We start from the raw sequence: 24,402 nt of genomic DNA on the forward strand, positions 1-24,402 counted from the left end.
GTGTGATCTAATCACTGGGGCTTACCCCAGAGGCTTGTAGATTCCCGTCTTAGGCTGGGGGAGAGAGCCTGCTTGAAGTGTAATAGTTTGCTCGCTGTGAAGTGGAGGGATAATAAGAATGTTTTTGTTCTGTCCTCCCTTCACACAGACACGACGGTCCAAATTTCTACGGGGACTAGTGTTGTGGAGAAACCCCTCTGTGTCCACAAATATAACCAAAATATGGGAGGGGTGGACCTCAACAACCATTTTTTGGCACCTTACCTAGTTTCCCGTAAGGCCAGACACCGGTACAAAAAAAGTGTCTGTATACTTATTTCAATTGGCTTTACTGAACGCTCATGTGTTATACAGAACTTCTGGATGGACAGGATCCTTCCTTAACTTCTTGAGACCTGGGCCATTGTCAATTGACGGCCACAAGATGGCTCTTCACGCCCGGGAGGACGTCTATTGATGTCCTCGGCTTCTCCGGCCACTGGCGGGTGTACGAGCGGCGCCCGCCGCATCACTGAGGTGCCGATGTGTGTGCCTGGTGGCCGCGATGTCCTCCATGTGCCCGCGATCGTCCGTTTAACAGCCAAGGATGTGGATCTCTGTGAGTAAACACAGAGATCCACGTCGTGTCAGGGAGAGGCGACCGATGCTGTGTCCCTTGTACATAGAGACACAGATCGGTCACCTCCCCCAGTCAGTCCCCCCCTCCTAGGGAACACATCCTCTTAACCCCTTCCTCGCCCCCTAGTGTTAACCCCTTCCCTGCCAGTCACATTTATACAGTAATCAGTGCATATTTATAGCACTGTTCGCTGTATAAATGTGAATGGTCCCAAAAATGTGTCAAAAGTGTCCGCCGTAATATCGCAGTCACGACAAAACAGATAACCGCCGTTACTAGCAAAAAATAAAATGTCATAAATCTATCCCCTATTTTGTAGGCGCTATAACTTTTGTGCAAACCAATCACTATACGCTTATTGCGATTTTTTTTTTTAACAAAAATGTTGAATACATATTCGGCCTAAACTGAGAAAAAAAATAGTTAAAAAAAAAATTGGGATATTTATTATAGCAAAAAGTAAAAAATAGCGTTTTTTTCAAAATTGACGCTCTTTTTTTTGTTTTTAGCGCAAAAAATAAAAACATAGGAGGTGATCAAATACCACCACAAGAAAGCTCTATTTGTGGGAAAAAAAGGACACTTTGTTTGGGAGCCACGTCCCAAGGACCGACCAATTTTCATTCAAAGCGTGACAGTGCCGAAAGCTGAAATTTCACCTGGGCAGGAAGGGGGTATATGTGCCCAGTAAGCAATTGGTAAATTCCAGGAAGAGATCATCAGAGCCCTTCCGTTTCCAGACGGTGCTCCACCTCACCATCCCAATCCAAATACAGTAAGCCAGCTGCATGAGAGGCATTTTCCATATGTCCTCCCTGGTACCCCTACCCAACGAGGTCCCCAAAGATGTTGTGTCTGTAGCAAGCGCAGATATAGGCGTGACACACATTATTATTATCCACGTCGTCCTGACAATCCTGGTCTTTGCATTGGTAAATGTTTTGAACGCTACCTTATACTAATGGAGTATTAGCATAGGGTACAGCACTGCACAGAATAGGACACTTTCACAGGGTCTCCCAAGATGCCATTGCCTTTTGAGAGACCCGAACCATTACAGTTACAAATAAAAGTCTAAAGCCCTGTACACACGGCCCGGATTCTCGTCAGAAAAAACAACGTTGCCCCCCCCCCCCCCTCCCCCGACGAGATTCCTGCCAAGATTCTCTTGCCGGCCGAGTGTACACGCGTACGATTCTGCCGTTCTTTTGAATGGCACGATGACGTAATCGACTACGATGAGCATGCGCTAGTCACATTTGATGTTGTCACCGCCATCTTGCTTCAACCTACCTATGGCTTGGAAGCTACCGCGCATGCGTCAAAGTCATTTCGAGCATGTGCGGGTTTCCATGAAGACAGGAAAACACTGCTGAGAATCACAATGAGAAAATAGAGAGCAGGTTCTCTATTTTTCTTGTCTAGATTCTGGGCAGTTTTCTTGACGAGAAACCTCAAAGCCTCGTACACACGCACGGTTTATTTACTCAGCAAGAAAGCTCTGCCAGCAGTTTTCTTGCCGAGAAAACTGTGCGTGTGTACGAGGCTTCAGTCCCTCCCTCTCGTGATTTCACCTCCACAAAACGAAATGGTGCATGTATGCCCATCATTAGAAGTGGGTGGATGAAGGGAGGTATTCTAATGGTGGGCATACGTGGTCAGATGCTTTGAGGGCAGAGGAGAGATCTAGGGTCTAATAGATCCCAATTTTTTTATTTTTTTTAAAGAGTGCCTGTCACTACCTATTGCTATCATAGAGGATATTTACATTCCCTGAGAACAATAAAAATGTCAATCTAAAGTGGTAAGCTGTAAAGGCTTTTAAAAATATATGTAGTTTGTCGCAGCTGCAAGTTTGTGAGCAATTTTAAAGCATGTCGTGTTTGGTATCCATGTACTCGGCCTAAGATCATCTTTTTTATAACATCAAACATTTGGGCAATATAGTGTATTTTAATGCATTAAAATAAAAAAAGTGTGTTTTTTCCAAAAAAACATGCGTTTGAAAAATCGCTGCGCAAATACTGTGTGAAAAAAAATGCAACACCCACCAATTTTGCGATGATGTCATGGGTGGGCGGGAGCCAGCAGCTATCAAACACCAGCCAATTGGATGGGATCTCGCCCACCCCCCCACATCACCCTGATTTACAGCTGGTCTCTCTGCATTCAGTTACATACAGTGTCAGTTTCACACACAGTTACACTATATGGGCTCAGTGTGAAATCTGCCAGTGCCACCTGTCAGTGCCAATCAGCACCACCTGTAGGTGCCAGTGTTTCCAATAAGTGCCCCGTCAGTGCTAATCAGTGTTTACAATAAGTGCCACCTATCAGTGCAGCCAATCAGTGCAAGTGCTTCCAATCAGTGCACTGTACTGAGGACATCAAGTGCGTAGTATAGTGACAAGAGCAAGCAGGGGGAAGTGGGAGAGTTTATGAGAGGACGGGGACAAAAAAAAAAAAAAAAATGTCCCAAAATATAGTCCGCACAAATCGGCATATATTGGCCGCCTCGATTTCTAAATCGGCATCGGCCAGGGAAAAAAACGAATATTTCTCAAATTATCTATTTACGGATATTTTACACACACACACCACAGTGCGACTATGGATGCCATATAAACATGAACGAGGAGAGCGCTGGAGGAGGTCTTAAAGGGTCACTAAAGGATTTTTTTTTTTTTAAGCCAAAATAGCTTCCTTTACCTTACTATAAACGGAGAGACTGGCCTGCACAGGCCAACACAACAGCATGCAACAACATATATAGCAGAGCAGGTAAATCACTTATTTCTAGGGTTGTCCCGATCAGTGCCGGGACAAGGTAATTTGGTGCCCAGGGCGAACATGGCAAACTGCGCCCCCCCCCCCCCCCACCCCCACACACCCCCACAATATTTACGGGCCAGCAGCCACAGCATTGGAGCTCATTGTGGCAGTCAACAATTGCTTAGCCTGCTATCCTCTAGCCTGCAGAGGCTGTATTAGGTCTAGAGGATAGCAGCTTAGGCAGTTCCTAATGGCTCAGTCCCTAGGATCAGTAAAGGATAATTGCCTACAGGCCCTCTTACCAGACCCAGCGAAACTTCCGCAGTAGTGTAGCATGTCTGTGCCCTGGTAGTGGCTCAGCGTGGCTCTCTCTGGTGGTTCTGGTTAGCAGCGTGGCTCTCTCTGGTGGTTCTGGTTAGCAGCGTGGCTCTCTCTGGTGGTTCTGGTTAGCAGCGTGGCTCTCTCTGGTGGTGCTGGTTAGCAGCGTGGCTCTCTGTTGGTTCTGGTTAGCAGCGTGGCTCTCTCTGGTGGTGCTGGTTAGCAGCGTGGCTCTCTCTGGTGGTGCTGGTTAGCAGCGTGGCTCTCTCTGGTGGTGCTGGTTAGCAGCGTTGCTCTCTCTGGTGGTTCTGGTTAGCAGCGTGGCTCTCTCTGGTGGTGCTGGTTAGCAGCGTGGCTCTCTCTGGTGCTTCTGGTTAGCAGCGTGGCTCTCTCTGGTGCTTCTGGTTAGCAGCGTGGCTCTCTCTGGTGCTTCTGGTTAGCAGCGTGGCTCTCTCTGGTGCTTCTGGTTAGCAGCGTGGCTCTCTCTGGTGCTTCTGGTTAGCAGCGTGGCTCTCTCTGGTGGTTCTGGTTAGCAGCGTGGCTCTCTCTGGTGGTTCTGGTTAGCAGTGTGGCTCTCTCTGGTGGTTCTGGTTAGCAGCGTGGCTCTCTCTGGTGGTTCTGGTTAGCAGCGTGGCTCTCTCTGGTGGTGCTGGTTAGCAGCGTGGCTCTCTCTGTTGGTTCTGGTTAGCAGCGTGGCTCTCTCTGGTGGTGCTGGTTAGCAGCGTGGCTCTCTCTGGTGGTGCTGGTTAGCAGCGTGGCGCTCTCTCTGGTGGTTCTGGTTAACAACGTGGCTCTCTCTGGTGGTTCTGGTTAGCAGTGTGGCTCTCTGGTGGTTCTGGTGACAAGGATTTGAAATGGATACTGCCTAATAAGCCCAAAATAATATACAAAAGAGCTCCCACCCTCAGAGACAAGTTGGTGAAGTCGGTCATTGCACCCCCCCCTAAATCCAGCTTCACATTCTTTGATGGGAAAGGTTTCTTTCCCTGCAGGAATTGCTATGCATGTAGACATGCTAGGCTATTTCAGGGGAAAAGAACACAATTTTTGGGTACCAACACGGACCATACCCATCAAATTAAGGATTTTATAGGATGTCACACTAAAGGTGTCATTTATGTCCTACAATGTGACTGCAAGTTACAGTATGTAGGGAGAACAAAAAGGGCTTTAAAAGATAGGATAGAAGAACACGTACGAAACATAATGAAAGAAAATCCAAACCATAATGTATCGAGACATTTCGCGAAATTTCACAATAAAGACCCCAGTACACTTCAATTCTGGGGAATTGAGAAATATAAGGCATCCTGGAGAGGTAGTCATATGGTGAGGACCATAAGTCAAATAGAATCTAGATGGATACACACACTTAATACATTAACCCCTACAGGTTTAAATGTAGAATTCGATCTAAATTGTTTCTTGAATAACTTTTGATTACATCTAAGAAGATCCCTCATACCAGATATTGATTTTTATCTCTATTGATTTTTATTTTATTTTTATTTGTATTTTTTATTTTGATTTTTATTTTCATTTTCATTTTTATTCTTATTTATATATAATTTTTTTTTTTTTTTTTTTTTTTTTTTTTTGTATATATTTTTTTGTACATTTATATTTATTTTTATTTATTTATTTTCATTTTTTTATTTAATTTCTATTTTTATTTTAATTTTTTATTATTTTCTTATTTTTGTATCAATATCTAGATATAAAAGACACACTGTATGGTCAATGGGATATTTGCCTCTCTTAGAGTTTTCAGAAACATTAATTTTATACCATCAATTGTATAGGATGTTTAAATTACTTCTGGGCACATTAGCCATTTGGATAGATACTGCTATATATGTATAATGATGTCAATAATTACCTGCAGGCCTCTGGTTGGATGCGACATCACTAATATTTTAGGCTAGCTCGTTTTTACCATGGTTGCTTTTTTATTCATTGACCCATGCCATACTATCTAATGCTTAGTATTAATGGTGTTTTATTATATAGGCTATTCAGTCATTGTCCATCTCTATCGATTGAATATCAGATTTTTATTATAGGTATACACACTGTTTTTAGACTGACAATCTGGTGAGATTGAGTCAGTCATATTATTATCATTTTTATTAAAATATTATTTTTTGGTCTGATTTTTTATACCCCTCTAATGATTCATTCATTTTGGTATTGTTTAACCATGCCACTGAAATATTACTGTAATGTGTATCGTCGATCCGGCGGTACTAATTTTTACATCTATATATTTCAGTGACATTAGGCTCTGTCCAGCGCTATTTTGTGTCCATAGAATAGGACTTCAACAAAATGGCGCTTTATTTATTTCCGGTCCACAGTGTTATAAGGTCGGATTGAACAACCAATCCAGATCCCTGATGAAGTCACGAGACGGTGACGCAACGACGTAGGATAACCACGTGACACAGGCAACCAACCGGAGGCCAGCAGACTGCAGCAGGATAATCTGAAGCCGAGCTCTGTGCTGGGCGGCGTATTTAAAACTGCACTGTAGCGGTACCATTTGGAATAAATAGTTTTACCCTTCACCTGGACGTGCTTCACCATTTTTTTATACATCTCCCTCCACACCGGGCTCTACCCCTTTCACATACACGGACGGGACCGGAGGACACCACAATCTGAGGACCTTCCGTCAGTTTAGGATACAGTGGAGCTCTGGATGAACAGGAGGACTTGGTGACAGCTAATCCATAGGAGAAGACAGCATCTGCCCTTCATGCTATTTTACCACTTATTGAAGGGAAGGGCATTGTGAGATTGCTGTTGGATGCACACACCAGATGTAGAAGACTCATCTCCCATCTTCACTTATGAGTGTCACCATACTAGCTCAGTGACTCTGTAGCCACCTTTTTTATTGACCATTACCTTTCTTTTCCTTTTATTTTATTTTCTCACTGTGTTTTCTTTAATTAGAGATCACCACTTGATGTATTTGGTCTGACAGCTAATTGGTCTATCACCCTAGGGTGACCAGCTGCTGCAGCCTAGTATTTAAGCACAGTATTTATCCCATGACAGGCTTGCACTGTTATATGTGATTACTATATATAATTTGGTTTTTATTTTGGTTTATGTAAGCGCTGATCACACATTTTTTATTCATTCATTTCACGGATTGGTGCACCCATAGATCCAGCAGCTGCATATATAGTTTATACACCAGCTCTTTTTCACGTTCTCAACACTCGCAGTAGCGCAATAGTCTTTTCACTTACTGGTTAGCAGCGTGGCTCTCTCTGGTGGTTCTGGTAGCAGCGTGGCTCTCTCTGGTGGTTGTGGTTAGCAGCGTCGGCTCTCTCTGGTGGTGCTGGTTAGCAGCGTGGCTCTCTCTGGTGGTGCTGGTAAGCGCGTGGCTATCTCTGGTGGTGCTGGTTAGCAGCGTGGCTCTCTCTGGTGGTTCTGGTTAGGCAGCGTGGCTCTCTCTGGTGGTTCTGGTTAGCAGCGTTGCTCTCTCTGGTGGTGCTGGTTAGCAGCGTGGCTCTCTCTGGTGGTTCTGGTTAGCAGCGTGGCTATCTCTGGTGGTTCTGGTTAGCAGCGTGGCTCTCTCTGGTGGTTCTGGTTAGCAGCGTGGCTCTCTCTGGTGGTTTTGGTTAGCAGCGTGGCTCTCTCTGGTGGTTCTGGTTAGCAGCGTGGCTCTCTCTGGTGGTTCTGATTAGCAGCAGCAGTATGGCTCCCTCTTTGGCTTCCCCGGTACACTCCTCTCTTTCTGTTTCTGTCTTTTGGAGCAGTTAAGTATATCATTCATTCCCCCGGCTTGTTTCTGGGTGTTATGGGATCTCTTTCTCTCTCTTTTTTTCCCCCAGCAGAGTGCATGCTGGGAGCTGTAGTCACTTTCCTGAGAGGCTGGCCGGAGGTGGGATGGGAAAAGTGCGAGGAGGGGTGGCGGACAGCACCCAGGTGACACCATAAAGTAAGCTGGCAGTTGTAGTGGGTGCTGTCAAGCCCCCCTCTACCCCCCTCATTGAAGCTGTGATAGCGGCAGTGTGAGCGGGGGAGAGGCGAGCTACAGGATCTCAGAATGTTTGCCCCCCCCTTTCTCCTGTCAGCAGTGCGAGAGGAGAGACAGCGGCTCTCTCATTACTTTCACCGCGTTGTTGATCTTCTGGAACTACATGTCCCATGATGCTCCACTAGTCTGGAGCATCATGGGATGATAGCTTTCTTTCTTTATGGTGTCACCTGGGTGCTGTCCGCCATCCCTCCTCGCACTGTTCCCATCCCGCTCCGGCCAGCCTCTCAATGTGTGACGCTGGGTAGGAATACCAAGCGCCTGCAAGGGGGGTATCTCCACTGACATGGGAAGTCAATAAGTGAAGCACTGGTCTGTTCTATGTTTCTGCCGGGTGCAGGAGCGCACTCGGCACATCATTGCAGGTGTAGGTATTAGCGGCTGGTGTGTCCAGACAGTTTTTAAGCACACAGCTAGCACTTCACATGTGCCCCCCTTCCTCCAGTAAATAGTAGCACCCAGGGCACCCGCCCGTTCTGCCCCCCCCTTGTACCGACCCTGGTCCCGATACCACTTTTTTAGGACTGAGTACGAGTACCGATACTTTTTTTCAAGTATACCGAATACCGATACTTTTTTTTAAATGTGTCCCCAAATGCAGCCATGTCCCCCCCATATGCAGCCATGCCCCCCCCCCATATGCAACCATGCCCCCCCCCATATGCAGCCATGTCCCCCCATATGCAGCCATGTCCCCCCCCATATGCAGCCATGTCCCCCCCCCCATATGCAGCCATGTCCCCCCCCATATGCAGCCATGTCCCCCTATATGCAGCCATGTCCCCCTATATGCAGCCATGTCCCCCTATATGCAGCCATGTCCCCCCATATGCAGCCATCTCCCCCCCACATATGCAGCCATGTCCCCCCCATATATTCAGCCATGTCCTCCCCATATGAGCCATGTCCCCCCCCATATGCAGCCATGTCCTCCCCCATATGCAGCCATGTCCTCCCCCATATGCAGCCATGTCCTCCCCCATATGCAGCCATGTCCTCCCCCATATGCAGCCATGTCCTCCCCATATGCAGCCATGTCCTCCCCATATGCAGCCATGTCCTCCCCCATATGCAGCCATGTCCCCCCCATATGCAGCCATGCCCCCCCCATATGCAGCCATGTCCCCCCATATGCAGCCATGTCCCCCCCATATGCAGCCATCTCCCCCCCCATATCCAGCCATCTCCCCCCCATATCCAGCCATGTCCCCACATATGCAGCCATGTCTCTCCCCATATCCAGCCATGTCCCCCCCCCATATATGCAGCCATGTCCTCCCCATATCCAGCCATGTCCCCCCCATATATGCAGCCATGTCCTCCCCATATCCAGCCATGTCCCCCCCCCCATATGCAGCCATGTCCTCCCCATATCCAGCCATGTCCCCCCCCCAAAAAAGCAGCCATGTCCCCTTACCGTAATGCTGCTGCATCCCTGCTGCCGCGCCGCATCCCCGCTTGGTTAATACGCGCAGGGAACATTACAGCTTTGAATAGCTGTAGTCTCTCGCGCCGTGCTGCGTATAGACACTCCCCCTTGCTCGGGATTGGACAGTTCACCCGAGCAGGGGGGAGTGTCTATACGCGGCGTGGCGGGAAAGACTACAGCTATACAAATGAATGCTGTAATGTTACCCGCCCGTATTAACCAAGCGGGGATGCGGCGTAGCGGCGGGATTCGTTTGGCGGCGGGGGGGGGTATTCTATTTTGGTATCGGGGGTATTTGCAGGAGTACGAATACTCCCGCAAATACTCAGAATCGGTCCCGATACCGATACTAGTATCGGTATCGGGACAACCCTACTTATTTCCATACAGCCTAACAAAACCATCTACAATGTGTATCCAAGTGTGAGAGCGAGTGTTTCAACCCGATTATGTTCTGCTAAAGCCCTGCAGAATTGATCACTTTTATTCCAATCACAAGAAATGTAAACATTACCTTGTGATAGAAATAGGGCATGAAAGGTCCTCCTCTTTATGGAGACAAAAATAAATAATGATCTCATGCTTAAAAAAAGGGGGGGGGGCAGGGTTAACATCTGCCCTAACGACATTGCTTACGGCCTCCTAGGCTCCATGGTAATATGGTCACACTGCCAGATCGGATACTGGGTTCCCTCATCGCACAGGAAAGCCCGGAGAGGCACCGCTAGGATTGCTTTTAAATGAAAGAAAAAGACAGCAAAAAAAAAAAAAGACATACCATGGTTATGACATGCAGCTGCAGTCATAACCCAGGTATAATAATTTCAAGCCAATCAAGTACATGTACTGTACGTAATTAAGTTACCAGCCCCTGACCCAATATAAATTTCAACCGATGTGCCTACCTTCTTCAAATGGCAGCAGTCTGCTCCAGTTTTTGCATCTTTCTGCAGAAGAATTGGTAAGAAGTAAACAGGCACTTGGGTGTAAGGGGTTAAAGTGGATGTAAACCCACTGTCATCATTTTTAATTCATTAACACAGTGTATATGTCTAAGGATATACAGTGGGTACGGAAAGTATTCAGACCCCCTTACATTTTTCACTCTTTGTTATATTGCAGCCATTTGCTAAAATCATTCAAGTAATTTTTTTTTTTTCCCTCAATGTACATACATCATCCCATATTAACAGAAAAACACAGAATTGTTGAATTTTTTGAAGATTTATTAACCACTTCATTACTGGGCACTTAAACCCCCTTCGTGCCCAGACCAATTTTCAGCTTTCAGCGCCAACGCATTTTGAATGACAATTGCGCGGTCATACAACCCAACCCAAATTATATTTTTATCATTTTTTTCCCACAAATAGAGCTTTCTTTTGGTGGTATTTGATCATCTCTGTGATTTTTATTTTTTGCGCTATAAACAAAAAAAAAAAAAAAAAACACAATGGCCCAGATCCACGTACATTGGCGCATATATAGGCCGGCGTAGCGCATCTTATTTCCGCTACGCCGACTCAACTCAGAGAGGCAAGCACCGTATCCTCAGAGCATTTTCTTCCAACGTTGCGCCGGGGTAACGTAAATTCGTAGGCGTAAGCCGGCGTAATTCAAAGTAGGAAGGAAGTGGGCATGTTCCATTTAAATTAACCTTGACCCCATGCAAATGAAGGGCCGAACGAACGGCGCATGCGCCGTGATGTTGACGTCTGTTCCGCACCCCTCTGCGCATGCTCACAACTCGGCCCAGCGTAGCCCCTGAGATACGCCCAGGGCTTAAATACGCCCAGACATGCTCCCGTCGAGCGCAAAAAGTACATCTGCTTGTTTCCCCCCCTGAAGCATGGTACTTTTTGCTGTTTGGTTTTGAGCCATGTCTGCTCCAGCTTCTGGGAAGAAGAGGAGGAAGCTCAATTTTTCTGACCAGGAGAAGGATGTGATCATCAGGGCCATGTCCAGGTATGATGTGTACCTCCATGGTGCAGAGAGTGTCAACACCACTAAGGCCAGGAAGGCGGAGATCCTGTTGCAGATTGCGACAAAGGTCAATGCCCTGGGATACGAGGTCAGGTCCTCCAACGACATCCTCAAAAAAATAAATGACCTGCATCGCCTGGTCCGAGGTAAGCTGTCCAAGATAAGGACTCATGCCAGTGGCACTGGAGGGGGACCAGCCACTACTCTGATGCTCACTCCTGATGAGCAGGTGGTTGCCCAGTGTCTCCACAGGCATCAAGTGGAGGGAGTGGAGGGCTTTGACTCCATTGAGGATGCCTTGAGGACAGGTAAGTGTGTGTTTTATCTCCTATCTGGTGTGTAGCATGTGTGGGGGTGGAAGGGAACATGTGACAAGTGTGTGGGTCCACCAACATGTGAATGCTTTGTGTCATCCACAGATGGGCAGGAGGGAGCTGGGCCATCTGCTGCCGGTGGACATTCCACACCATCCCCCGAACATCAGTCTGAGTCTGACCCCCTGGGAAGCCGTGAGTCATCGGTGAAGGGGAGTGGCCACACCTCTCCTCAGGAGGTGGTTGAGGAAGAGACGGTGACCAGCGACAATGAGGTTTGCCTCTACTTGGAGGAGTCTCCCCCTTTGGCCGGGACCACTCAGACCTCCACCTCCATCAGGAGAAGCCCCTCAGGGTCCTCCCCCAACAGGTCTCCCCCCTCAAGGGGCTCCCCTTATAGACCGCCCCAAGCCTCTCCTGGCCCCAGGAAGGCTACCAGGAAGACTAGGGGGGTGCCTGAGTTCCTCCCGGAACATCTCAAGAGGGAACAGGCCCGCCAGACCCGCCATCTGGGTGAGGTTGCCGTCCAGATGCGGCAAGTGGCAGACAGCATGGCCTCCTCTGCCAACATCACTGACAGTCTCCAGGATGTCAGTGGCAACTGTGCTGCAGTGGTCACCTGCCTGGGGTATCTGCAGGCCACCACAGCAGGCCTAGTGGCAGAGGTCCAGACCCTGGCCGAGGCAGTACGGGACAATACTGCTGCCATTCAGGCGGAGGGGAGGCAGTCAAGGCTGCTGCAGGCCGAGACCAATGCGGTCCTCACCCGCATCGCCCTGGCGTTGGAGGGCAGGCAGTCAGCCATGGAGAGACCAGGGGATGCTCCTCCTCCTCCTGGTTCACCCCCCCCCCCCCACCTGATGCTCCTACCATGCAGTTAAGGAGCCGGGCCGTGGCACCAGGCGTGGGCCACAACAGCGCATATGAGTGCGTTTTTTTTGTTGGATGCTCAGATTATGATTTTTTTGGGTTTGTAGACTCAGCACACAGTCATTAGTGCAGGCTACAGTGTGACTGGTGTGTGAATGTGGGGGTAACACTCCTGCCGGCAAGGGGTGTCACCCTTGGTAGTCGGGGAGAAGTTATCCCCCACGGACCGTGTGAATGTAGAATGAATGGTCAGCGACATAATTGGAGCCTTGGTGTGGCGTTGCTGCTCCCAAGTCCGGCATTGTGAACTTGGGCTAATCCAATGTGATGTGGATGTGGGGTGTGCGAGCTAGGGACCACAGTGGTGTGCATGCGTGCATTCTCCTTGTGCCATGATGAATGTGTGTGTTTAATGTCCAAAGATACCTACCACAAGGCATCTTCTGACTGCTGTGACATCAGCAGAATGGGTAGCCTCGGTCAGGGGGGGGGGGGGACTCTGCGGTTCGGGGAACAGGTCATCACGTATGTTAATCTCCAAGCCCTTTCTCATGGCGTAGTTGTGCAGCACGCAACATGCACAGATGATCTGGCACACAAAGTTTGGGGAATACAACAGGTTCCCCCTGGACTTATACAGGCTTCGGAAACGGGACTTCAGGAGGCCAAATGTGCGTTCCACCACTGCACGGGTACGTATGTGTGCAGCATTGTATTTTCTCTCTCCTCTGGTTTCGGGATTCCGGAATGGAGTCAGGAGATGGGGCCCAAGTGCATATGCAGAGTCATCTGGAAGGGAAAAAGCCAGGAGGATGTTAGTCGTGCATGTGCCCCTCGTGATGTCTGCATCATGGGGTCGGACAGTCATGCCTGACTCCCATGTTACTCACCAACCAGCTAGCTGTTCCCGTACACGTTCTGTTTGAATTCTTTTGGGATGTTGCTTTGACGGTATATGTAGCTGTCGTGGCTGGCCACTGGGTGTTTGGCACGGACGTGCCATATGAGGCATTGGGCATCAGCTATCACCTGTACGTTGATGGAATGCCAATGCTTCCGATTGCGGTATATGTGCTCTGTGGCACGGGGGGCCATAGTGCCACATGTGTGCAATCAATGGCCCCCACGGTGCGTGGGAATCCTGCTATTTGGTAGAAATCCTGCTTTGCCTTCTGCCGTAGATGCTCATGGGTGGGTTTGATGAAGTGGTGGGACATACGTCTGAGGATTGCGGGGACAACCTGGTGCACACATCTGCTCATGGAGGATTGTGCCATCCCAGACACGACTCCACTTGTAGGCTGAAAAGATCCACTGGTGAGGAAATGCAGTGTTGCCAGTACCTTGATCAGTGGCTGCACTGCATGTGAGCGATCTGTCTGGCTGGTGAGGTCATCATGCAGGGCTGTGGCTATTTCCAGGATGGCATCAGGGCTGAATCTGAAGATGCGATACACCTTCGATTCACCCATGCCAAAGACGTTCATGCGCGTTCGGTATATCCTCTCCCGTGCCCTCCTCCTACGCGTCTGTGAAGCCAGTAGTATAGCTAGGACCATGGCTGCCCCTGGCATGTTGGCATACAGATGTGTTGTCCTGCAAGTGTGGATGCTCAGCTCGTCCGTAACGGTGCTGCTGCAGCATCTCTCCGGCTAACCTGTGCATGTCTGCTGCTGACTTACCCCTGCTTTATGAGGGGTAACTTTAGGCCGGACGTACAGCTTACGCGGGGCACGCGTAGCCGGTGTCGGGCACACGTACGTTCGTGGATCGCCGTATCTCCCTCATTTGCATATTTGGGAGCGCCAGATGCATCCAGCGTATATATGCGCCCACGCTGCGCCGGCGTAGGAAAAGTTACATCGGTCGGAAGAAACCTAGTTTCAGACGTATCTAGTTCTGTGGATATGGCGCATAGTTACGCCGGCGCATATATACACTTACGCCGCACATCTCGAGATACGCCGGCATAAGTGCTTTGTGGATCTGGCCCAATATTTTTTACTTTTTGTTATAATAATATCCCAATTTAAAAAAAAAAAAAAATTTCCTCGGTTTAGGCCGATACGTATTCTTCTACATATTTTTGTTAAAAAGAAAAAAATCGCAATAAGTTTATATTGATTGGTTTGCGCAAAAGTTATAGCGCCTACAAAATAGGGGATAGATTTATGATTTTTTTTTTTTTACTAGTAATGGCGGCGATCTGCGATTTTTTTTTTTGTCAAGCCTGCGATATTGCGGCGGACGTATCGGACACTTTTGAGACAATTTTGGGACCATTCACATTTATACAGCGATCAGTGCTATAAAAATGCACTAATTACTGTTAAATGTGTATCCTGGGTGTGTTCTGTGTGGGGGGAAGGGACACAGATCGGTCTCCTCTCCCTGACAGGACGTGGAGCTCTGTGTTTACACACAGAGCTCCACGTCCCTGCTGTCACCGCCGATCGCGGGTACATGGTGGACATCGCGGCCGCCAGGCTTCCCAGCGATGCACCGGGCACAGTGTTTCCACGCTGCACGCCCCCAGCGGCGCCCACGGGGAATGTAAACAACAGGACGTCCACCCGGCACTTGAGAGCCGCGCTGTGGACGTCTTTCGTCTAAAGCGCGGATCTCAAGTGGTTAAAAAAAAGAAAAACTGAAATATCACATGGTCCTAAGTATTCAGACCCTTTGACCCTGCTGTGACACTCATATTTAACTCATGTGCTGTCTATTTCTTCTGATCACCCTTGGGATGGTTTTACACCTTCATTTGAGTCCAGCTGTGTTTAATTATACTGATTGGACTTGATTAGAAAAGCCACACACCTGTCTATACAAGACCTTACAGCTCAGAGTGCATGTCAGAGCAAATGAGAATCATGAGGTCAAAAGGAACTGCCTGAAGAGCTCAGAGACAATTGTGGCAAGGCACAGATCTGATCAAGGTTACAAAAAAAAAATTCTGCTTCACTTTAGATTCCTAAGAGCACAGTGGCCTCCATAATCCTTAAAGCAGAGGTTCACCCGTATATATGACTTTTTCCCCTTAGATTCCTGCTCGTTTTGTCTAGGGGAATCGGCTAGTTGTTTTAAAAAATGAGCCGTACTTACCGTTTACGAGATGCATCTTCTCCGTCGCTTCCGGGTATGGGCTGCGGGACTGGGCGTTCCTATGTTGATTGACAGTCTTCCCGAGAGGCTTCCGACGGTCGCATCCATCGCGTCACGATTTTCCGAAAGAAGCCGAACGTCGGTGCGCAGGCGCAGTATAGAGCCGCACCGACGTTCGGCTTCTTACGGCTAATAGTGACGCGATGGATGCGACCGTCGGAAGACTGTCAATCAAGAAGGAACGCCCGCTCCCGAAGACCCATACCCGGAAGCGACGGAGAAGATTCCCCTAGACAAAACGAGCAGGAATCTAAGGGGAAAAGATCAAAAAATAAATAAATGGGTGAACTCCCGCTTTAAATAGAAGATGTTTGGGAAGACCAGAACCCTTCCTAGAGCTGGCCGTCCGGCCAAACTGAGCTATCGGGGGAGAAGAGCCTTGGTGAGAGAGGTAAAGAAGAACCCAAAGATCACTGTGGCTGAGCTCCAGAGATGCAGTCGGGAGAAAGTTGTAGAAAGACAACTATCCCTGCAGCCCTCCACCAGTCGGGGCTTTATGACAGAGTGGCTGACAAAAGCCTCTCCTCAGTGCAAGACACATGAAAACCCAAATGAAGTTTGCTAAAAAAAAAACACCTGAAGGATTCTCTGGTCTTATGAGACCAAAATAGAACTTTTTGGCTTTAATTCTAAGCGGTATGTGTGGAGAAAACCTGGCACTGCTTATCACTTATCCAATACAGTCCCAACGGTGAAGCATGGGGGTGTGGGGGTGTTTTTTAGCTGCAGGGACAGGATGACTGGTTGCAATCGAGGGAAAGATGAATGTGGCCAAGTACAGGGATATCCTGGATGAAAACCTTCTCCAGAGTGCTCAGGACCCCAGACTGAGCCAAAAGGTTTACCTTCCAACAAGACAATGACCCCAAGCACACAGCTAAAATAACGAAGGAGTGGCTTCACAACAACTTCTTGACTGTTCTTGAATGGCCCAGTCAAGAGCCCTGACTCAATCCCAATTGAGCATCTCTGGAGAGACCTAAAAATGGCTGTCCACCAACGTTTACCATCCAACCTGACAGAACTCGAGACGATATGCAAGGAGGAATGGCAGAGGATCCCCCAAATTCAGGTGTGAAAAACTTGTTGCATCTTTCCCAAAAAGACTCATGGCTGTATTAGATCAAAAGGGTGCTTCTACTAAATACTGAGCAAAGGGTCTGAATACTTAGGACCATGTGATATTTCAGTTTTTCTTTAATAAATCTGCAAAAATGTCAACAATTCTGTGTTTTTGTCAATATGGGGTGCTGTGTGTACATTGAGGAAAAAAAATGTACTTAAATGATTTTAGCAAATGGCTGCAATATAACAAAGAGTAAAAAATTTAAGGGGGTCTGAATACTTTACGAGCACCCATTCGCAAACACTCCAAGGATATCTGACACAAACGCTTGATTACTTCTTGCCAATTGTGAGTACCTGACTTTTATATAAAATATTTTTTTTTATCTAAACGATACTGGACTATGTGAGTACTCTCTCTCCTCTGAGATATACATCCAAGTGAAGGGGCCCAAACAAGTGTATACTTGCCAAAGAGCGACACAGGGCTAATTCTGTAAAGGCGTCTTACCCCTTGTGGGTGCCTGGATCTGGTGAGTGAGGGACCCACCAGAGCATGTGAAGAGGGAGCACTGAGCACACTGTCATCTGCATATTATATGAAGCACAAAGCACTTTTTTTGCATGGACTGTTTATTTAATATCAGTGGATATTCACAGCACAGAGCACTTTAATCTAATTCATCCATCAATAATATATATATATATATATATATATATATATATATATATATATATATATATATATATATATATATATATATATATATATATATATATATACACACATATACACACACACACACACACATATACACACATATACATATTTTATTTATATATTTTTTTATAACTGTATGGACTTTTTTTCTAATTTTTAGTTGTTGATTTGAGCATTATAGTCTTTGTTTATGATCTAGAAAGGGTTTGATATATATCCATATATACCCACATACCACGAATAACTATATAGGCACAGATTCATAGGAGGTTACTGATTTATTCCTCATCTTAAAGCGGGAGTTCACCCATTTTAAAAAAAAAAAAAAAATCTCCCCTTAGCTTCCTGCTCGTTCGGTCTAGGGGAATCGGCTATTTATATTAAAATATGTGCAGTACTTACCCGTTTTCGAGCTGCATCTTCTTCCGTCGCTTCCGGGTATGGGTCTTCGGGAGCGGGCGTTCCTTCTTGATTGACATTCTTCCGAGAGGCTTCCGACGGTCGCATCCATCGCGTCACTCGTAGCCGAAGAAGCCGAACGTCGGTGCGGCTCTATACTGCGCCTGCGCACCGACGTTCGGCTTCTTTCGGAAAATCGTGACGCGATAGATGCGACCGTCGGAAGCCTCTCGGAAGCCTGTCAATCAAAATAGGAACGCCCATTCCCGAAGCCCATACCCGGAAGCGACGGAGAGGATGCGTCTCGTAAACGGGTAAGTACTGCACATATTTTAAAATAAATAGCCGATTCCCCTAGTAATAACGAGCAGGAATCTAAGGGGGAAAAGTGCCCTCTAAGGGTGAACCCCCGCTTTAAGTTTTATTTTCATTTATTATTTTTTGTTTTTTACACAAATTAAGAGGCGCCAATACCTACTACCTCACTTCCATCTACTCTGAATACTTTCCGTACCCACTGTACATGCCTCCTGCATGTATCCTTATCTTTTCAAACTCACCCCCTCAGCTGTACAGAGCCAAGCAATATTGCCGAATGTGTGGGCGTATCTTCTTTCCGGCGCTCGGGGGGCGGAGTCATGACATCAGAGGACTCCTCCACCCACCACTAGACTCCCCTGGCCAGCCAGCGTTGCAAGGTCTAGCTTTGCGCCAGGGGAGACTGAAGTGCATGTACAGGAGTGACAGAGCACGTTCTGTGAAGAATCAGAGGGTTCTCATTTTACTCCTGCGCATGTGCAGAACAGCATTCTCAAGAGAAGGATTATAAAGAGCCGAGGCAGAGCTCCTGCATGAGATAAGTAAATAACCTGTCACTCACAGCGGGGGAACAGACTGGGTGTTCACTGAAAGTCAGTTTCCTCTCACTGAAAAAAAGATAAGATGATTGTGCTCAGAGCTGGATTAACTTTTTGTGGCAAGACTGGGCACAGATGATCTGAAATCCTATACTCTACATTGTGACAGCCAATAAAAATATATATTACACATATACACACACACACACCTACCTCAAAAAAAGGAACAGTTTTGTATCAGAACTCCTGGGATATTGATCTGGTCAGTTAAGTAGCAGAGGGGGAGGGGTGTATACAGAGGGGGTTGTTAATTTCAATTAACAGCAAAGCAGCTGAAACGGATTATCAACAGGTGCACTAGATGGGCAACAATGAGATGACATCCAAAACAGGAATGTTTTTTCAGGTGGAGGTGTCTGACATTTTTTCTCCCTACTCATCTTTTCTCACTGTTTTTCACTAGTTTTGCATTTGGCTAGAGTCAGTGTCACTACTGGTACCACGAGGCGATACTTAGACCCTATAAAAGGTTGCACAGGCAGTCCAACTCCTCCAGGATGGCACATCAATACGTGTCATTGCCAGAAGGTTAGCGGTGTCTACCAGCACAGTCTCAAGAGCATGGAGGAGATTCCAGGATACAGGCAGTTACTTTAGGAGAGCTGGACAGAGCCGTAGAAGGTCCTTAACCCATCAGCAGGACTGGTATCTGCTCCTTTGTGCAAGGAGGAACAGGATGAGCAATGCCAGAGCCCTACAAAATGACCTCCAGCAGGCCACTGGTGTGAATGTCTCTGACCAATCAGAAACAAACAGACTTCATGGGGGTGGCCTGAGGCCCCGACGTCCTTTAGTGTGCTCTGTGCTCATTGCCGGACACTGTGAAGCTCGATTGGCATTTTCCATTGAACACCAGATTTGGCAGGTCCGCCACTGGTGCCCCATGCTTTTCACAGATGAGAGCACCCTGAGCATATGTGACAGATGTGAAAGGGTCTGGAGAAGCCGCGGAGAACTTTATGCTGCCTGTAACATCGTTCAGCATGACCGGTTTGGTGGTGGGTCAGTGATGGTCTGGGGAGGCATATCCATACAGACCTCACAATGGTACCTCGACTGCCATTAGGTATCGGGGATGAAATCCTTGGACCCATTGTCAGACCCTACGCTGGTGCAATGGGTCCTGGGTTCCTCCTGGTGCAAGACAATGCCTGGCCTCATGTGGCGAGAGCATGCAGCCAGTTTCTGGAGGATGAAGAATTGATACCATTGAATGGTCCCCACGCTCACCTGACCTAAATCCAAAAGAACACCTCCGGGACATTATGTTTTGGTCCATCCGGTGCCGCCAGGTTGCACCTCAGTCTGTTCAGGTGCTCAGTGATGCTCTGGTCCAGATCTGGGAGGAAACACCCCAGGACACCATCCGTTGTCTCATTAGGAGCATGCCCTGATGTTGTCAGGCATGCATACAAGCACTTGGGGGCCATACAAACTACTGAGGACCATTTTGAGTTGTTGCAATGAAATATCATCAAAATGGACTAGCTTGCTGCATAATTTTTTCACTTTGATTTTTGGGGTGTCTTTGAATTCAGCCCTCTGTAGATGGATAATTTTAATTTCCATCAAATGATGTGCCATCCTTTCATTCCTAACACATTACCCAGTCCATATAAGTATAGATATCCAACATGAGATTTTTGCCCGTTGAGATCTGATATGTTCAAAGTGTTCCTTTAATTTTTTTGAGCAGTGTGTGTGTGTGTTATACTATTATTATAATAATAATAATAATAATAATAATAATAAATAATTTATGCTAGGGGGTTAGGAAGGGGGGGGTGGCTCATCTCACCTTTTCTAATATGCCTGGATTTACAGACTGCCCTCTTCGGTCCTCGTTACCCTTGCCATGCCAGGTTACTTCCGCTGTCTGCTCCCCTTCTTTTCCAAATACAACCCATGCATGGTCCTCAGAAAGAGCTAAATGCACATCAGAAAGACCCAGGACTTGACAAGCAGCAACAACTGCAAATGCCACACCAGGCGAGTCAAGCTTTGTTCCTAAAACATATAAAACAGGGAAAAAGTAAATTAAAACACTGCTTACAAGTGTTACATCACTGTAGTATAATTTTTCTCACCAATTCAATGCTTTGGTTTATTGGATATATGGAGTATGCCCGCGCTACCAAGGTGTGGGGAGGGGGGGGCGATACGGCTGCAGCACTGAAAGTGTATCAAACCAAAAATATAGTCTAATAAGGGGGGGGGGGGGGGGTAATGCGTCAGGAGTCACGTGACCGTAATGAATACGCGTTGAGACACCAGAGGTGACGTGTGAGCATGCTGCTCTTTTTATGCTGATTTTATGCACTTTATTGTGAGTACCCCGCTTTGTGTTTTTTATCAATAAATATTTTTAACTACTACACCATTGGCGTATGTATCTCCCTTTGTGAGGATCACTGCTGATATATCAGAGGGGGCCCCACAGGGAGACTCTGTTTAGAGACCTAGGTTAAACAGTATCAAGAGACGCCTCACCAGGAAACGGCTTGAGTCTATGCCGCTTGTACCTAGAAAGATCTGTATATATTGTTACCTTACAGCAGTAAGGTAGGGGGGACATCCTCACTAATCACAAGGGGAAAAATAGGATTTTTGTACAATAAAATCCATTTCTCTGAGTTCATGGACAGACACAGCAGCAATTGACCTTAGGGTATTATCCTTACTTCTAGGAGATTGACTAGGCAGAAAAACAGCATGTTAAGTGTTAAAACACTCCACACAGTACAGTACCTCCCAGTTCATAAACAAGCAGTACAAACAAATGAGGGGTGGGTGCTGTGTCCGTCCATGAACTCAGACAAATGGATTTTGCGGCAAGTACAAAAATCCTATTTTCTCTTCCGTTCATGGATGGACACAGCAGCAATTGACCTTAGGGACGTCCCCAAGCAGTGTCAACAAATCGAGGGGTGGGAGAAACACAGCAAACCAACTTCATCCTAAACAAACCAGTGTTCCTCAACGGAGAAACTTCAACCTTAAACAGCGGCCTGCAAAACCTTGCGGCCAAAGGAGGCATCCGAAGATGCACTCACATCCACCTTGTAAAACTTTGAGAAGGTGTGGACTGACGACCAGGTCGCTGCCTTACACACCTGTAAAACAGACGCTTGATGGCGGAAAGCCCAAGAGGCACCCTATCGCCCTGGTCGAATGCGCCGTAACCGGGAAAGGGGGGGCCCCTTTAGGGCATAGGCCTGAAGCAGGACCTGTCTGATCCACCGAGAAATGGTGGCCGACGAGACCGCCAGACCCTTCTTAGGACCAGTCGCCGGCACGAACAGTGAATCCGACCTCCGAAACTGAGCCGTAGCAGACAAGTACACCCGTAGGGCTCGAACCACGTCCAAAGAATGTAACGTGGCCTCCTTCGGGTTCATCGGCTGAGGACATAAGGATGGAAGAACAATGTCCTCATTAATGTGAAAAGCCGAAACAACCTTAGGAAGGAATGACGGCTACGGCCGCAGCACCACCATATCCATGTGCATGACCAAGTAAGGAGCCTTGCAAGACAAGGCCGCTAGTTCAGAAACCTGTCTGACCGAAGTAATTGCCACCAGAAAATCCACCATCTGGGAAAGAGTCAATAAATGGATTTTCCGAATGTCCTCAAACGGAGACTCTCGAAGCACAGAGAGAACTAAATTCAAGTCCCATGGAGGCAGTGGAGGACGCACAGGAGAGGCCACATGTCGAACCCCCTGCACAAACGTACGCACCAGAGAGTGCGCCGCCAAGGGCCGAAATCTGCCCCTTAACCGTACTTAAGGCGAGAGCCTGATCCACTCCACGCTGTAAGAACAGCAGAATCCAGGACATCACGTATGTACGAGGGTGCCAATTCATCTCCTCACACATAGAGATGCAAGTCTTCCACGTACAATGGTAAAATCTTCCGTGAAGTAGACTTCCGCGCCCGCAGCATGGTAGAGATCACCGAGTCCGACAGGCCTCGATCCTTTAGCACCTGGCTCTCAACAGCCACGCCGTTAAAGCCAATGACTGTAAAGCAGGGTGAAAGATAGGACCCTGCGACAGAAGATCTTCTCGCAGAAGCAGGCGCCAAGATCGTCTGCCACCAGACGCACCAGATCCGCATACCAGGGATGGTGCGGCCAATCCGGAGCGATCAGGATTGTTGGTATCCCCTCGGCTTCCACTCTGCGCAGCAGACGAGGAATAAGCTTCAGCGAAGGGAAGGCGTAGATTAGGCGATAGTGACCCCATGGCGCTACCAATGCGTCTGACGCATCCGCCCACGGGTCTCTTGACCTGGCCACGAACCGTGACACCTTCCGATTGAGACGGGACGCCAGAAGATCCACGTCTGGAGTGCCCCATTTCAGACACAGACTCTGAAACACATGCGGGTGTAGCGACCATTCTCCTTGGTCTAGCGTTTGGCGACTTAAGTAGTCCACCTGCCAGTTCTGTACCCCCGGAATGTACACGGCCGCCAGACGGAACGTACTTTTCGGCCAACCGGAGGATGTGCGCGACTTCCGCCGCTGCAGCCGAGCTCCGTGTACCCGTGTACTCCGTGTACTCCGTGTAGAAGGGGTTAAAACCGCTTGTGTTGCGGCGCAATCGAATCTCTGCCCTTTAATTCAGCCCTGCCCTTTGTATACAGCGCTCCTACACCACCCGAAAGATGCTGCTTGCAGGACTTTTTTTCCCTGTCCCACAAGCTTACCACCCCAGTGTGAAAGCACTCTGGCTTTCACACTGAGGCGGCATGAGAGGCAGTTTTCAGGTGCTTTACAGGTGTTATTTTTAGTGCCAAAACACCTGTAAACTGCCTCAGTGTGAAAGGGGTCTAAAAGGGGATACGATATAAAATACAAATATAAATACACGTGTACGTCCGTCCGACGCAGTGCGCGTAAAGTCATACGTCCGGCGTAAAGTTATGCCCCATAAAGGAGGTGTAACTCAGCAGCATCCATGCAAAGGGCTGCACCAGAGAACACAAGCCAAAGTATTTTACGTAGTTTACGTTGGACGTGAATATGACTAGGCGTAGGTTACGTTCACGCCGTAAGCAGTGATCCGACGTATCGTAAAGAGTAGTTCTGACGTGATTCGGAGGATGCGCACTGGGATGCGTTCACGGGACGGCGCATGCGCCGTTCGTTATACGTATCCGTCTGGCGCTCGGCCCATCATTTGCATGGGGTCACACCTCATTTGTATGGCTGCTGGTCCTTTCGCCGTAGATCCCCCCTGCGCATGCGCCGCGGCGCATTGCGAGGGGAATATCTCCTAAACCGTGCAGGTTTAGGAGATATTCTCCTTACCTACAGGTAAGCCTTGTTATAGGCTTACCTGTAGGTAAAAGTCAAAAAAGTGGGTTTACAACCACTAAGGACTGAGCCTGTTCTTCAGTTTTTTTGCTAGAAAATTACTTAGAACCCCCAAACATCATATATATTTTTTTTCTAGCACCCTAGAGTATAAAATAGTGGTCATTGCAATACTTTTTGGAAAAAATTCACTTTTATGAATTAAAAAATAAGACAACAGTAGTTAGCCCAATATTTTTTTTTTATATTGTGAAAGATAATGTTACTTTGAGTAAAATTATACCCAGCATGTCACGCTTCAAAATTGCACCCGCTCGTGGAATGCCGTCAAACTTTAACCTTTAAAAATCTCCATAGGCAACGTTTAATTTTTTTTATAGGTCGCATCTTTTGAGTTACAGAGGAGGTCTAGGGCTCCTCCAACGATTGCGGCGATAACTCACTTGTGTGGT

The 24,402-nt window shown here is 47.6% G+C and overlaps 1 protein-coding gene across 2 annotated transcripts in view; it reads right to left on the reverse strand.

The window, feature by feature from the left end:
- The window catches only part of MEN1 (menin 1), a 714,178-nt gene that overhangs the window by 648,270 nt on the left and 41,506 nt on the right, over window positions 1–24,402 (reverse strand). For both annotated transcript variants that reach the window (XM_040328762.1, XM_040328763.1), the window contains exon 3: window positions 20,425–20,633. In XM_040328762.1, the coding sequence (XP_040184696.1) occupies window positions 20,425–20,633 (209 nt within the window). The remainder of the gene's footprint in view (window positions 1–20,424; window positions 20,634–24,402) is intronic.

This window comes from Rana temporaria, chromosome 11 (genome assembly GCF_905171775.1).
Source record: "Rana temporaria chromosome 11, aRanTem1.1, whole genome shotgun sequence".
NCBI lineage: Eukaryota > Metazoa > Chordata > Amphibia > Anura > Ranidae > Rana > Rana temporaria.